This window comes from Hordeum vulgare, chromosome 3H (genome assembly GCF_904849725.1).
Source record: "Hordeum vulgare subsp. vulgare chromosome 3H, MorexV3_pseudomolecules_assembly, whole genome shotgun sequence".
NCBI lineage: Eukaryota > Viridiplantae > Streptophyta > Magnoliopsida > Poales > Poaceae > Hordeum > Hordeum vulgare.
In genome coordinates, this window is record NC_058520.1 from 326770719 (window position 1) to 326787455 (window position 16737).

A 16737-nucleotide genomic window follows, 5' to 3' on the forward strand; every position below is an offset into this window, starting at 1 on the left:
TATAACCTATGGAAACACTAAAACAAGCAAACTATGCACGCAAAACAGAATCTATCAAAAACAGAACATTCTGTAAATATATGAATTAAAACCATACTTACCTGACTCTCAAAATTCTGAAAAACTAGGACAAAGTAGGAAATTTGTATCACAATACTGTGTAAAAAAACAAAATAATCATGCTCCGGCAGAGAGAGAAACTTCAAATACTGGGCATAGAGTTTATGTTTTTGCACATAATCAAATCAACAAGTATCCGCACTAACCCAAAGGCTTTACTTTGCACTTTATTGAAATAAAAGATATAAAACATGATTACTATAATATCTTAATCATGTAAACAATTGAAAATAGAAAGTATAAGTATTGGGTAGCCTCATGATAAACTCTTTTCTTTAAAGCCTTCTGGCTAGGCATTGATAATTTCAATGATGCTCTCCTAATAGTTAAGAATCGAAACATGGAGAGAGCATCATGAATCATATAACAAACACATTTAAGCCTAACTCACTTTCTATGCATAGGAAACTTGCAAAAACATAATTTATTGAAGAACAAAGTAACTAGCATAGGAAGGCAAAACAAGTGCAACTTCAAGAATTTCATCACATATAGAAAACTTAATATTATTGAAATATCTATATGTTCATCCCTCATAATAATTTTCAGTAGCTTCATGAACAAATTCAACCATATAGCTATCATACAAAGTAGTTTTTTAATGATCTACAAGCATAGAAATTTCATCACTATCTACATAAGCAAGTTTACCATTCATAATAGTGGGAGTATTGTATATGTCGGTGTCTAAACGAGACATCGGGTCGTTGTGCAAACAACCCTATTTGAGAGATCGGCCAAGGACTAAAGACAATGGGTTTCCTCGAGCATCATCATTGCCGGAGAAGATGAACTAAGAAGAGCACATAGGAAGTACCCAGGTTCATGCCACCATTGCGGTGTAATACCCTACTCTTGCCTGATGATATTATATGTCATAGTGTCGAGTTACAAGTTGTTTGTCCCTATGCTCGGCTATTGCTATTTATACTACCAAGCCTTCTTTGCTTTCAAGAAGAGGATCCTCCGGCACCCCGGTAGTCCATACTATGCTTCAAAGACCGACACCCCGATAGTCCATACTATGCTTCGAAGACCGTCTGGGTTGCTGAGTCATGATTAGCCAAAACGTACTTAGTCACATGTGATTGGCTACCATAGGACGCTCCTACAACAACGTAGGAATGGTGGAAGCCTTCTCGGATACTATTAATGACCCCGAGGGATGGCACGACTCTCCATGTCTTTCGACCAAAGGGTAGGTAGGTCATGTCCCATCATGACACCGACCTTGATGGCATTGGCACAACATTTAATGACATGTTGTATTGTCTTTTCATAACCCTCGTTGGTCAATAAGACCCTTTTCATGTGAGGTAATTTATGCAATGCAGACATGATAACGATGGCACAACTCTCCATGACTTTTGACCAAAGGGTAGGTAGCTATCATCTTTTTATACCCCCCCCCCCCCCCCCCCGCGCATTGGTTAATAAAACTGTTTTCATGTGAGGTGTTTTATGCAATGCAGACATGATAACTTGCGTACAAGCATCATTGTTACTTTTTAACTGACGATATATTACATGTAAATACCATGACAACATGCTTATATAGATAATTTATGTTGTTCACTCATTTCAATTCAAATAGTCCATATTGAAATATGCAAAACATTTTATATTTGTGGAAGGAAGGATTACCTGGCAGGCTAGGGGTCACCTAGACCCTAAACTTATAGACAAAATTTCACGAGGCATCAAAACAGCTTTTGAGATTACAGAATCGATGGACCAAATAGGGCTTCCGTCTTATTTCTACACGACGACTAAAAACAAAAAATGACATACAACATCACAGGGCAATTGGTATTTCTTTACATAAACATATATATCCTAGTAATGTGTTAAATACTTGTGGTAGCATCCCACAACCGAAGAAGTCCGTTCCGGCCACCACTGCATATTCTTTTCCTATCCAGGTCCGATGCTATACATCTCACCTGTCACAAGAAAAAACGAGGATTTAGAATAGCCGAGCATTTGTTCAACCATGAATGTTAATATAGCACCTTGGAAATTTTACAAACTTATAATGATGGTTACGAAAAAGTGATTTGATGACATGCCTAGGAACATCATATGCATATAGTATAACTATCTACAGTCATCTTGGGAACAATTGGTCCGTTACATTGATCGAACACATAGTTGTGCCAGGAACATCACGGAGCAGACGCCAAGCATGAATACCAATTGTTTCTCAAATGATGCATATGAACAAAATACAAATGTGGTACAAGCACCCTTGCAAAAAAAATAGGCACCTTTGCTTGTTATGTACAAATAAGCTAACGAAGGGGGGGGGGGGGGGCATCTACTACCTCTGTACCATAATATATGAAGGAAGGAATTAAACAAATCAATGAGATGTATTACCACTGCAGATGTTTTCTGGGGAGTTCTATAAAGCTGCCATCCTGCAACTTTTGATCCTGTATTTGAGAAACTTCCGAATCGTTCTTGTGGTCGATGGAAAAGAGACATAGAATTGTCAGCGGCACCAATTCCAAGCCAGTGATCACCGGCACTAATGGACAGAACCGATGCCGAGTGAAGCGTCAGATTCTTAACACATTTTATGCCTCCTACAATAAAAATGAATATCCTGAGTTCCATTCACCAGTTTTTGCCACATCAACATTATATTTATTTTTTCATATACAAGTGTTTGTTCATAAAATAATAATATAAATCTGAAACCATAAAATAATGAAATGAGGCTACCATCCAACAGATCAGTTAATGGTAAGAGGAGTGTCTCATAAATTATAAAGATTGAACATATAACTTGACATAGTAATCTATCTTTTCTTTTCTTCCTTGTTTGGTAAATTTTCATGTTGTTCTGGTATCCACATAGCCAATAAGTATGTGGGTTCCAGTACATATGCAGACATAGATACTCAAAAGTCCACAATACTCTGATTGGTGCTAACTGCTAATTGCAAAAACTACTAACATGTTATCTAAGTCAATGACACGTTGCATTGATGCTAAACGGCAAATTATTCATGCTAAATAACTTGTTCGGTTAATCATACAGTGCATAGGACTGCCACCGCTAATAACATGGAATTATTTCCAATTTTATGTAACTTTGCATCCATCATCACATGGATAATTACTGGAACAATGTGGATCAGTTATTAAGCAAACTCGTGCAGTAACACAGCTCAGTATCCTCTAGCGATAAATGCTATGTTTCCCTTTTGAACAAATAATGCAAGCACATTAACTTCCCTAAATAAGGTACAAAAAGGTGAATACAGAAAAACAGATGAAGCAATTTTCACAATCAATAAGGCATCACCTTCGTTTTCCCAAAAACGTATAAGCCCGTCAGAGGAACCTGGCATATTAATCAAGGATCAGATACATGTGACATGGAGAGAATTCTTTAATCACGAATACACACTTGATATGACTTCACAGACCACCCACCGAACTTTAAAAACAAGCAATGGGTCACATACCAGTGATAATTCCTTTATCCGAAGGTGAGTGTTCAACACAAAGTATGGGACCAGCATGGCATGCTAATACAGCATCACATGTTCCCCGTGTAAGAGACCACACCCTAGCTGTCCAATCATCACTCCCAGTTATTATCGTTTCCCCAGTCATCCTCATTGATCTAGAATCAACCAGAATTTGTGTCAGGTAAATTACTGGTCAAAATCGCCAGCTCAGGAGAATGTGAATGCTCAACAGTCCAACAGAGGCATTACCTTATCCACTTTGTATGCCCTTGAAGCTTGAACATCTGCTTACTTGAACGAATATCCCAGACATGCGCCACCCTGATGGAATGACCTTTCAGATTAGAATGGAACAAAAGTTGTTCAAGTAAATATTAGTTTACAGCATCAAAAACATTTCAAAGTTAAAAAGTACATACACATCTCTCCCAGCAGCTGCCAGAATTCCAGTCGAGTCATCGTATTCCATACAGAGAACTGCACTTTGACAACGACCCACAGTAGCAACACAAGTATCAGTCCGGACATCCCACATCTTCACCGTACCATCATGAGATGCAGTAAGAACACGTTCTCCTGAGAGCATCCGCACAGAACTGACCTATATCCGTGTCAATTGTGCATAAACATGCTTAGTAAGGGTTAGATATGGAGACAATGATATGTAAGCTACTACTATTGATGAAGAAGCTAACCGGTGCATCATGGCCCTTCAGTTCTTCCAGAAGCTTAAAAGCTTGCTTATCCCAGACTATGACAGACTGATCATCCCCTCCAGAAACTATTTTGCCACGATCTGAACTAATTGCTCGAACTGTCCTGCAAGAATTCAAGTGGACAGCAGTTAATCTAGACTGAATTTGAGTAGCCAAATCAGCAGGGCAAGTTAAAGACTCTGAATACTCTAAAATGCTGCTAGAAAGACAAAAGACCAATCAAAAGTACTTGAAGGTCTATGACTAGTCTGTTGATAGCCAGTACTGTGAACCCATCAGTACCACAAAACACCTTACAATACTTTACAATTAAATGTTACTGTTGTCCTATGATTCTCAACAACTTTATGGATGAGATCAAGAGCAACACTCCTCCCAGAACCAATGCATGAATATTCTTCTTTTGTCGTGCGAAAACAAGTGTAGAACTGATCCAATGCTTGGCCAAAAAAGGAAAAGGATAAAAAAGGCTATCATATTCCGTGGTTCATATAACAGAACTTTAGACAAAACGGAACTATGCTTGAAAGGGCAGATATAGGATACGAAACTATTACAAGCAACCCCATATCCATGCATTTGCAAGATGGTTCAAGTTGCGTTATGCAAAAGACTCTCCAAATAACATTAATAATGATGCATGCTTGAACATGTATACTGAGAAAAGTCAACTGTTTGCTTGAATTAGAGTGTCTCGGATGAGCAATTGTAATTAGTTGGTCAGATTACTATACACCCAACTGTGATAGGATATAAAATTATGTTTAAATGCAATATTCACACAGCTGACAGTTCCGTTGAGTAATTTGGATGACATTTTCTACCTGGTATGCCCTTTAAGTGTTGCTCGAAGTTCGGAACCGCGCAAACTTGGATCCCAAACTTTTACCTGCATGCAAAATCACTGTATCAATCATTGTCCACATTAAGGACACACATACACACAATTGTTCGTCAAGAGATTTCACTGTGATGCAGCATAGCTATAAGCACTGACCAATAAGGTGAAGATAATGAACAAGCATTGCGTAGATGTTACTGAAACCCTCAACTAGTAAGAAGCACTATTAGCAGTTGCCAACAAAGTTTTATTTAGAGTAGAACAACCACTGTATTGCGAAACTTACAAAATCATGGGCTACACTATTAGCAATCCCCAACGAAGTTTTATTTAGAGTAGAACAACCTCAGATAGATGTGCATATTTTGGCAAGATTTTACAGAAGCAAAAAAGATGTTACCCAATATAGTACACATAATACCAGCCAATTACAAGCAATCCTGGATAATTTTGATTGTTCAAAATATGGCTATTTTACAAGATTAGGAATAATCCAATTTTAATCTGGCTTTCGATTCTTTTCTGGAAACTGGATGTGAACTGAGTGAGCATGTTATGACCGGTACAACGTACCAACGGAGGAGGCCCAATGGGCAGGGTTAATTAGGGGCTTAGTCCAAGTTATCTTACCTATCTTAGAGTCCAAGTTATATTAGAGTCCAAGTTAGAGTCCAAGTTATCTAGGGTTTAGTGGAGGCTGTCCTCCTATATAAACACATGTACCCCTTCGATATTAAGCAGACAATAAACAGTATTCTGTTGTCGTCTCCCTCAGGAGACGGGAGCAACAAACCCTAGCCGCCTCTCTCTCTCTCACGCCGCGACGGCGCCCAACCGCCGGCGCCGGCGTCCTCAACCTCACAGCCCGCACTTCCACCCCCACAACCTACGTCCGAGACCTGGTAGAACCCTAGCCTCTACCAATTTGGTATCAGGTAGCTTGGGTTCGATGAGTTTGTCGGACCTTCCCACCACCACCGCCGCCGCCACCACCGCCTTCCCCGCCACCTCGCAGCAGCCGCCGCCGCCGCACCACTCGCCGCCGCCGGCCACCTCAGGTCCGGCCGCCTCCGGTACCGCGGCCCTGGCGGCCGAACCCGCCCCTGTCCTCTCCCCGGCGGAGATGTCCTCGCCGATCCGCGACCTCAACCTGGCGGTCTCGAACCTCCAGACTTTCCTCCAGGCTCCGTACGCAACCCCGCCACCACCGCCTCCGCCGGCGACGCCCTTCGCGCCACCGCCCCCGGCCACCGTCGCGCTCCAGGGCCTGCCGATCACCCAGGTCCGGTGGCCGCCGTCGCCATCCCCGCTACCGACGTGGATCGACACGCCGACCTACACGACGGCGCCGCTACAACCGACGGTGTTGCAGCCACCCGCCCCCACCATCGGGGGGTTCGGCGGGTACACTGACCCGTACGCCGGGAACTCCATGGTGCCGCAACACTCTCCTTCCGCCGCGCTGGGTCATCACGAGGGCACCTTCGCGGCCTCGCCACACGTGCAGCAGCCGCCCCGCTTCACCAAACTGGAGTTCGCCACCTACGACGGCACCGTCGACCCCCTGAACTGGCTCAAGCAGTGCGACCAGTTTTTCAGGGGGCAGCGGACCATGGCGTCCGACCGCACGTGGATCGCCTCCTACCACCTCCGTGGCGCCGCCCAGACGTGGTACTACGCCCTCGAGCAGGACGAGGGCGTTTTATCCCGCCTCCATGGGAGCGCTTTCGCGACCTGTGTCTCCTCCGGTTCGCCCCCCCCCCCCCCCCCATACGTGGGAGCCGCTTGGCCGAGCTCGGTCGCCTTTCCTTCACCACCTCGGTGCAGGACTTCGGCGACCGCTTCCAGACGTTGGCCTGCCATGCGCCTGACGTCACGGCTCGCCAACGCACCGAGCTCTTCGTCGGCGGCCTTCCCGACCACATCCGCATCGACGTCGAGATGCGCGACCCCTAGGACCTGCAGACGGCCATGTATTACGCACGCGCGTACGAGCAGCGCGCCAACGCCCTGCAGCAGGCGTTCCCAGGCCGCGGCACGCATCCCCCGACCCGCCCCGCCCCGGCCGCCGCCACCCCGACACGCCCCGCCCTGTCGGCCGCTACTGCGGCTGCCCCCGCGCCGACACGCACCTTCCGGCACTTGACGTTGGCCGAGCAGCTCGAGCGGCGCCGCAAGGGCCTGTGCTTCAACTGCGACGAGCCGTATGCGCCGGGTCATACGTGCGCCCGCCTATTCTACTTGGAGACCGCCGACGACGCAGAGGTGGAGGCCCTCACCGCGGGATCTCTTTCGACTGGCGGGCGTGAAGCTCCGCATGAGCACGGTGTTCCACCCTCAAACAGACGGCCAATCCGAGGTGGTCAACAAGGTGATCGCCATGTACCTGCGCTGTGTTACTGGTGATCGTCCACGAGCTTGGGTGGACTGGTTGGCGTGGGCGGAGTACTGCTACAACACCTCCTATCACTCCGCCCTGTGCACCACGCCTTTTGAGGTGGTCTACGAGCGCCCACCTCCGGCGATGCTCCCTTACGAGCCTGGGACGGCTCGGTCCGAGACGGCAGGCGACTTACTCCGCACCCGCGACGACATTCTGGCTGAGGCGCCAGCGTCTTCTCCAAGCACAGCAGCTGGCTCGGAAGTACTACGATGCTCATCATCGCGAGGCGGAGTTCGCGGTGGGCGATTGAGTGTGGCTGCGCCTCCTCCACAGGACCACGCAGTCTCTGGACCCGCGCTCCAAGCGCAAATTGGGACCTCGCTACGCCGGTCCCTTTCGTGTGCTGGAGCGTGTCGGCACACTCGCATACCACTTAGAGCTGCCAGCTGGTTCTCGCCTCGACGGCGTCTTCCATGTCGGCTTACTGAAGGCCTACCGCGGGGACCCTCCTGCAGCGACGCCGGCCCTTCCTCCTACTTCGGATGGCCGCCTCCTTCCAGCTTCCGCACAGGTGGCGAAGGTGCTGCGGGCGCAGCAGCGCTGCGGCGTCTGGCATGTCTTGGTACAGTGGACCGGCCTGCCAGAGGAGGAAGCGACTTGGAAGAAGCTCGACGATTTCCGCCAGCAGTTTCCAGATGTTCAGCTCGAGGACGAGCTGTTTGCGAAGGCGGGGAGAGATGTTATGACCGGTACAACGTACCAACGGAGGAGGCCCAATGGGCAGGGTTAGTTACGGGCTTAGCCCAAGTTATCTTACCTATCTTAGAGTCTAAGCTATATTAGAGTCCAAGTTATATTAGAGTCCAAGTTATCTAGGGTTTAGTGGAGGCTGTCCTCCTATATAAACACATGTACCCCTTCGATATTAAGCAGACAATAAACAGTATTCTGTTGTCGTCTCCCTCAGGAGACGGGAGCCCCAAACCCTAGCCGCCTCTCTCTCTCTCTCACGCCACGACGGCGCCCAACCGCCGGCGCCGGCGTCCCCAACCTCGCAGCCCGCACTTCCACCCCTACAACCTACGTCTGAGACCTGGTAGAACCCTAGCCTCTACAAGAGCAGTGGGCCATAACCAGCCAGTTCACATTCTCGAACCCGATTACAAGCCACTAGCAGGCGTTATTTATTCAATATGCTAGTTTGTAGCGCGGTACTCTGGACACGAAAAGAAGTAGGTCGCACAGAAGCCTTACTATGTAAGAAAATTTCTTTACGCACCCAAGCTCATATGATCCCGCATGAACGGTTAAATCATAAAAATAGTATTAAAAAAACTGAATTTTAGAGCATCTCTATCCGAACCCTCAAAATTGCGTAACTCCTCAAAATATTCCCTTTTGAGGACTTAAGCCACACCTAGTCGAACCCTCAACCGGTTTAACTCAAAAAAAATTAGGCGGCTTGTCGTCGGCGCCTACAATTTGAACGGCTGAAGCAACTTTTCAGCAAAATTTGAACGCCAAAATTTTTAGAGCATCCACATCGCTCAACTCCCTCCACCCCGGCACCGTCTCCGCCGATTTCCTTTCCTTCGCCGGCCAGCACGCACGCCGATACCCCACTGACCTCTCGGGCCAAGTATGATTAGCTCGCCGGCGGCACTGATGTCGGAATCGCCACCGCCGCACTCTAGTGGACGAAAAAGGTCACCGCCGAGCTTGGTTCCGTCCAAATCGAAACTGATGGATGACCGAGATGTTGTAGAGCACCCACGGGTGAGCTAGGTGGCGCCGGAATCAGGATCATGCCGGTGAAATTATGAAATAAGAGTACGGGCGCGGCAAGCTTGGCCGGCGACGGGTGAGCACAGCTTGCAGGAGAGTCTTGTTCCGTGGTGCCTGATCATCCCCCAGCCCCCACCGTCCACCTGCAAGCCTCGCAGTCACCTCAACACCACCGGAGGTGACTCTCACCTTCTCCACCGCAAAGCGTTAGACGAATTGCCTAGGTGCATTTTTTTGGCTTTTTTATTGTGTTTTATTGTTTTTGCAATCAAAATCAACATCAAATATTCCATAGTGTAGATGAAAAGGTTAAGGGGGATATTCTTCGATGACTCTTCGCTGGAGGAGGAAAAAGACGATGATTTTGAAATTTCCATTGTCGTGATCGTTCATGAGACTTTCAGCGACCAAGACTAGGATCACAGTTCTGCCGCATGTAAATCAATCGGGATAGAGCAGAAGGCCATGCCAAGCTTATGAGGATAACTTTGCACCCGATTCAACCTATTCAGAGAAGTATTTTTGCTAGCAATTTCAGATGCACCGAAGTCTCTTCCTCACCATTACAAACTTTTAATTTATAATGTTTGTGAATTGTGTGAACCTTAACTATCAAGTCTGGATTTAATATGTGTGCAAATATGTAGTTGAAATGGAGTATGTAAACCAAAACATAGAAGAAGTGGCATAGAATATTTTTTTAGGGAGTTAAGTTTACGAGTTCGGCTAGGAACCGTTTTATTTAACTCCTCAAAATTGTTGAGTTAAGGTTTGAGGGGCTAAATTTTAGGGGTTTGACTAGAAATGCCCTTAGGCATCAAACCTGCTCATGTCTTCTAACTACATAAAAAATTCGCAACGAAAGGACATCTGCAGTTCCCTGCACAAACAAAACAAAAATAGGTACTCTAACAAAGGCTTTATGGAGCACTCATTTTTTTCGGCACAGGGCACTACAGATGTCCTTTCGACACACGAAAATTTGCATGAGGTTAGAAGACAATATCATGTTCAATGCCTACAATTTTCAGATTTTAATGATTTTTACTATTTGTTTCGAGTTTAGTGTTCATGCGAGATCACATTAGTTCGGGTGCAGAAAGCGTCGTATGTATCTCTACAAAGACAAGTATTGAGAATACCAGTTTTTCTCAACAAAAAACATGAGTAAAACCATATCTGGTATTTTGAAAGCATCCTGATTAACGTGAAGTGTTCCTAACTTGCCTGGTAGGTTCTAATTTTCATGATAATGTCATAATACACTTGCTTTTTCCTTTCAAAAGTTTCTCCTCTATTGGTAAAGATTGGAGAGGTCATCATACTAAAACCATGTACCCTGGCCCATGATTCGCTGCTGGTGTGGTTGATACCAAAATTTAACAATTATGCTAAAGCAACAGTTGCAAATAAATAATTATGACAGTATGAAGCTAACCGTGCAATCCGTGCTTCCACTGATGAAAAATCCAGCATCTTCACGATCACCAACAAGGTCCCACACCTCTTTTCTTGTTACACAATGAAGCGCTGTAATGGCAGCAGTGTGTCCTCTAAGGATCCTCATATTTGTTTGAGTTTTCTTCTGCGCAGCAGTTAGGTCTGTTTTGCCTGCAGTAGCACCAGCCTTTGCATCACCTGAGACAATCAAGTCATATTAGAGACAAATGGAGATGTCAAGATAATATATTCTCCATTTAGGTTCTCAGAGGAGGAAAGGTGGGACTGGCTTAAACTTACTAGCTCGATTGAAGGAGCTAGCTCTTAAGCTTCTGTCCCTACTGAACATACTGTGCACCCAACTTCGGCCTAACACGGATGCCTCAGCAGGTTGTTCGCTTTCATCAGATATATCAAGCGCACGAGGGGAAGCCATGCTATATGATGGCGGTGGTTGGCCTTTTCCTATAGGGACCCCCCAATAGCCAACACGAAGTTGTTGCAGATGTGTGAGCAATGCTCTAAGTTTGATCTGAGGGAAGTTCAAAATAATTGTTAAGAAAATACAGTTTAAAGCGGGCATTTATCAGGACGCTGTCATGTTCTCGTTTGACTTACAAGCTGCTTATAACCTAAGTTGTTTCTCTCTGCTATTTTCTCGATCATATTCCAAGAATCAATATCAGGTAATCCCAATCCAGCCTACATTATAGACAAAATGAAAAGTCAGGATAGTAAAATTTGATTACTTGACAGTGAATACAAGACGTAACCTGCTAAGTACCATGTGAGTTGCCATGACAATGAGCTGTGCAGTAACTAATGTTACATAATTTGTTGACCTACGGAAACAGAAAAATACACGAGATAAGATAAAAAGTAGAAATATTGGCAAAAAAAATATTGTATTGATAGGTGCTGGCATTATCACATCCATGGAATGCGCCTTGAGCCCTGTGCACATTATCTCAGTGTACATTGATTGCAATAGGTTGAGAGAATGTGCACAAACCTCAAGCAGTCCTGGTTGAGATAGTAGAAGCACCCACCCATACAAGTAAGAGGAGTTTCTTCCCACAGTAGATGCATTGGTACTCTTGTTGCAATTTTTCGCAAATACTGGAATTTGTCTCAGTAAAGAATAGATGAACATTGAAATCAACACGTAATATTTTTCATGTTTTATTTCAATCAACTTAATGCTATTTTATAAATCTGCTATATCGGTTATATGAAGCTTCATGCAGCCAACACAACCAAAATTCCAAACTGATGGAAAGGGCTAAGGCAATCCACATATACACTTCAACACCCCCTCTGACATGTGACACGGAAAGTCAACGCGTGAATAGACTCAGAGGTATGGGCAGTGATCTGCGCCGGTGCACCGGCCGAACAATTCGGCCAGTCGCGTGCCCAGCATCGGATTGCTTTGTGTGGGGCCGTTAGATCATGTCCTTCTATCGTCCCTTCCTCGCGCGCACGAGCGCCAACGGCACCCTTCATCCCCCGCGGCGTTTTTCGTGCTGGACACCCGCCATGGATGCTCCGAGGCCTGACCTTGAAGCATCACCAGCTCGCTGCCGGTCGCCGTCCTCGTCGCCGCCCATCACCGCCCTCACCCCCGGTCGCCGCTGGTCACCACCCTCGTCGCCGGTCGTCGCCCTTGTTGCCCGGCTCCAACGGGACACCGTCGCCCCTTGTAGCAAAAACAACGCAAAGACGGTCGGTGCCTCTCACATTGCAGCACCTAGCCCCACCGTCACCGTAGCGTGTCCATCGCGGCACCACCATGCTGCCGGCCGCAGCTCTCGCCATCGTCCGCTAGTACCATCGGTGTTCCCCCATTTGAAGTTTTTTTGTCATTACCGCTTGAAGCTTCCCCTCATGCCGGTTGGAGCTTTTCCACTGCCGGTTGAAGCTTTTCCACCATTGAAGTTTTTTTCCTGCGGTGGAAGATTTTTCCTCATACCACTTTGAAGCTTTTCCTCCAGCCTGATGAAGCTTTTTCACAAACGTTTGAAGCATTTTCTCCCTGGGTGGAAGCTAGACACTTGACTAGTTCCAGCAAATAAATATGCCGGTAGTGGCAAATGTATACACCGGTTGTCCAACCCTGGTTGCAGCTTCAGCCGCGCTGGCGTTCGTAGCGGACAGTCAACTGGTTCCAGCAAAAAACGATGCGGATATAGCAAAAATAGTCACTGGATGCAGCTCCGGCAGCCGGTTCCTAGCACATAGTCTCTGTGATGTAGCATTTTTTTCAAACTATGGTTGAAGCTTTCGGGTGAACGATTGTAGCTTTTTCACTTGCACGGTGTGTGGTTGAAGCTTTATGTACTTCGGTGGAAGCTTTCAAAATGAATGGTTCCAGCATTGCCTCCACTGTCGTGCGCCATGGTTGGTCGCTCGCCATGGCTGGTCGCGCGCCACCGACGTAGTCTCTATGATGTAGCATTTTTTTCAAACTATGGTTGAAGCTTTCGGGTGAACGTTTGTAGCTTTTTCACTTGCATGGTGTGTGGTTGAAGCTTTATGTACTTCGGTTGAAGCTTTCGAATCAAACGGTGGAAGCTTTCAAAATGAATGGTTCCAGCATTGCCTCCACTGTCATGCGCCATTGTTGGTCGCTCGCCATGGCTGGTCGCGCGCCACCGACGTTGCGCCCGGCCTCTTGCAGCTCTCCCTGTTGTGACTTCTCCGCCCCCGCCGTGGCTCGTCCTACCAGCAAGGGCACATCATGACAGCATGCTGCGTGTGGCGGCAGAGATGGGGGAAAAGGAGCAGCTGCAGAGTTGTAGGGAAGAAGTGGAAAAAATGATTCGAGGAGCGCTCCCATGACGCACGATCGAAAGCGTTTTCCCACTCAAAGAAGACATACGTGGGCACAGAGGGAGCAACAACAATTTTTCGACATAAATTGCGAAAGCCGGGATTTGGACTCAAGACCTTAGATTCTGATACCATGTTAAGCTTTATGCACTAGCCAACACAACCAAAAATCTGAACTGATGGAAAGGGCTAGGCAATCCACATATACACTTCAACAAGTTACTTGGTTTTTCTAGTCTAGAAGAAGCGTGGAGGCATAAAAAGGCAAAACTACAGTCATATTGCACATACTACACAACCATGTACATGCAAGATGTTCCTTACTGTTCGTATTTGAAACCTGCATCAAGAATTTCTGTCTAATCATATGTTGCAAACTAATGCATGATGTCAAGGCATATACATAACTAATTCAGAAACTTACTTGTTCGAACAGTTTTCCATCAAATATTCAAAGTAGCCATCCCAGAAGCTGCCAAAGAAAAACGATCATGTATTACAATTCATACCATAGATGGATACTACAACAACAACAACCCTAACCCTAGATAGACACTGAATGACTAAAATTACACATGGTAATAAACCTATTAGAAACACAAATGAACACATGGCAATAAACCTAAACAAACAGAAAAAAAGGAGAATGGATCTCCCATCTATTAAGAAGGGTGTGATCCACCTGATAAACTTACAACTTACTCCGGAGACTGTGATCCACACAGGCCGATGAGTAATCATGCTGCTGGCGATAGGAAATGTTTGTTTGAATTTCATGTAACTTATTTTTTTTATCCTCACTTTTCAGAATTGCCTTCTTTTTTACTTGTGATGAGAACTGAACCTACACGCTATTTGTCAATTCAAACCCCAAAGTTATATTTTAGTCCACACACACACCCTCAGCTTATTTGAAAACAAAAGCTGCATGACATGACAGGCTCACACACACACGCTCAGCTTATTTCAAAACAAAGCTGCATGACATGATAAGCGAGTGTGCTGTTCAAGGTCCATGTAGCAACACTTTTACATTAGACAATGACATGACATATGGATTGCACCTTTGGGAATGAACGAATTATCTCATGCTAGTAATGACATACCGAAGCTCCTCCCAGACTGATAGGGATAACAGATGACGCTGAACATAGTCTTGAACATTGTTTGGGTCCTTCCTGTACATTTCAGCAGAAACTTCAAGAGCATCTCTAATGGTTGACACATCATCGCGGGAGCTAGCAAGAGTTATAGCCGTTTTAAGCTGCATGAGGAAAGAATGATGAGATACTTTGCCAGAATTGACACGACAGAAAAAAGAAGATAAGCATATTAATAGGTCTGCATGTACACACACAAAATGCAAGTTTCATAAGCTTGTAAAGAAAGAAGCTTGACGTAACTTCCATAGTAGTGAAGTGATAATTAACTGGGTACAATTTCTATTGGAAACAACGGCAAAAATATGATGATAAAAAATATAGCATTATGATTATTATTTTTTACTTGGGATGTGGTGTTCTAAAAGCAGTGCCCACCACCACCTGATACATAAGCCAAATTTTCATAGCAATGAAATTATAAGTGATGAGTTATCACAACTAGTTTGCCGACTTACCAACATCTTAGTGACCAGCTAAATATCATGGCAATCACTGCCTTGAACAGGAAAAACTGTTTGCAAAAAACAGCACTTCACCATGCAGAATGTGGGGCTATGGAATAAGAAATAAGACTCACCAGTTCTTTTACAGCAATAAACTGTTCATCAGTCAAGCGGCATTGCCAACCCTATAAGATAGGAAAGTTACTTATGGAGTGGATCAGAAAGTAGCAAGGTGTGCATTATATAATTATAAAGATTCAGATTACAGAATGAATATGCTCTCTGATGCATTCAACAAAGCCACTCCCTCCGATGCCTTCTGCATCAGACTCAATCAAAGCTGCAAAAAGGCAACAGAAATCATGTTGGGCAAGTAAGACATATATAGATAAATGTGTTACACAATGACAGAATGTACGATAAACTGAAACTTCAAGATACCAAGAATGGTTCCATATTCGAATGATGAAAGGGGATCCTCAGTTGCCCCAAGTCTCAGAAGACGAAGCCATAGTCCCTGAAGATAAAACATGCAAATAACTTTAGCATAAGATGCTTAGTAGGGAATTTTTAGGCTAAAATTCTCTAATAGGAGAGGAGTTTGCTAGAGGCTGGGCAAGGCGAGTTTCCTGTCATTGTGGTCATAGTTCGATTGGTGGGGATGGTTCTCGGCTTCTCTGTTGACAGATGCAGTGGTCATACTGTAAATACTTGTATTTTAGTCATTCACACTATCTTAGTGTTTTCTTTTTAATGAAAATTGTGCTTCCTTTCTCTCAAAAAAAAGTGATGCACTTCCTTTCTCTCAGAAAAACAAATGACACTCCCAGGCATGTTCGAGAAACAAAGTTAACACTGTTTTAAATTGCAGGCTGTAATGGTTCTATCGCGATTTTGGGCCTCAAAATATTTATATTTATGGCATTCCAGCTTCAGCGGTAATAGCAGTCTACTGAAAAAATTACACAAAACAGAGGCGTCATCGTCGGCCGCTGCGGAAGCCATGGTTTGCCCCGAGAACGGATCGGCCTCGGGCATCGTTGTCAAAGCTGCCGCGAGAGGACGCCGAAAAAATCACTTTCCTTCAGGAGATACGTGACTTTGCGTGCTGGCTGCCCCGGACCATGGATGATATGCGGCGATTTCAATTTCATCTACCGCGACAAAGACAAGAATAATGGGAACCTAAATAGATGCATGATAGATTTCTGCCATGCATCAATGACTTTGCTCTGAAGGAAGTCTATCTCAGAAAACGCAAAAGATTTGCGTTTCATTGCATTGAATAGGTGGAGTTTTGATACAGCCCTCCTTAGGGGGGGGGGGGGGGGGTGCACATCCCATGTGGATGGCAGAATGACGCGGAGGCCACGGGCACCGGCTCTTGCCCACTGCTCGGCCTCTTCCTTGATCTTGGAGACCAGGACATGAATCAGGGGCTGGGCGCCATCGAAGATGCATTCATTACGCTGCTTCCAGATCATCCATGGTGTCAATAGGGCGATGGAGGCAAGGCCTTTACGCATCAGTGC

General features: G+C 45.4%; 1 protein-coding gene across 1 annotated transcript in view; it reads right to left on the reverse strand.

Annotated features, from left to right (window-relative positions):
* Positions 1–1699: 1699 nt before the first annotated feature.
* Positions 1700–16737, reverse strand: part of LOC123443751 (DENN domain and WD repeat-containing protein SCD1) — a 28790-nt gene continuing 13752 nt past the window's right edge. The window contains exons 15-31 of the mRNA XM_045120274.1: positions 15647–15722; positions 15472–15545; positions 15340–15390; positions 14706–14863; positions 14024–14071; positions 11552–11609; positions 11386–11469; positions 11068–11299; positions 10766–10965; positions 5143–5207; positions 4298–4421; positions 4022–4203; positions 3852–3923; positions 3597–3757; positions 3434–3472; positions 2500–2708; positions 1700–2063 (exon numbers count right to left, since the gene is read on the reverse strand). Of these exons, the coding sequence (XP_044976209.1) occupies positions 1968–2063; positions 2500–2708; positions 3434–3472; positions 3597–3757; positions 3852–3923; positions 4022–4203; positions 4298–4421; positions 5143–5207; positions 10766–10965; positions 11068–11299; positions 11386–11469; positions 11552–11609; positions 14024–14071; positions 14706–14863; positions 15340–15390; positions 15472–15545; positions 15647–15722 (1929 nt within the window). The 3' untranslated portion in view covers positions 1700–1967. The remainder of the gene's footprint in view (positions 2064–2499; positions 2709–3433; positions 3473–3596; positions 3758–3851; positions 3924–4021; positions 4204–4297; positions 4422–5142; positions 5208–10765; positions 10966–11067; positions 11300–11385; positions 11470–11551; positions 11610–14023; positions 14072–14705; positions 14864–15339; positions 15391–15471; positions 15546–15646; positions 15723–16737) is intronic.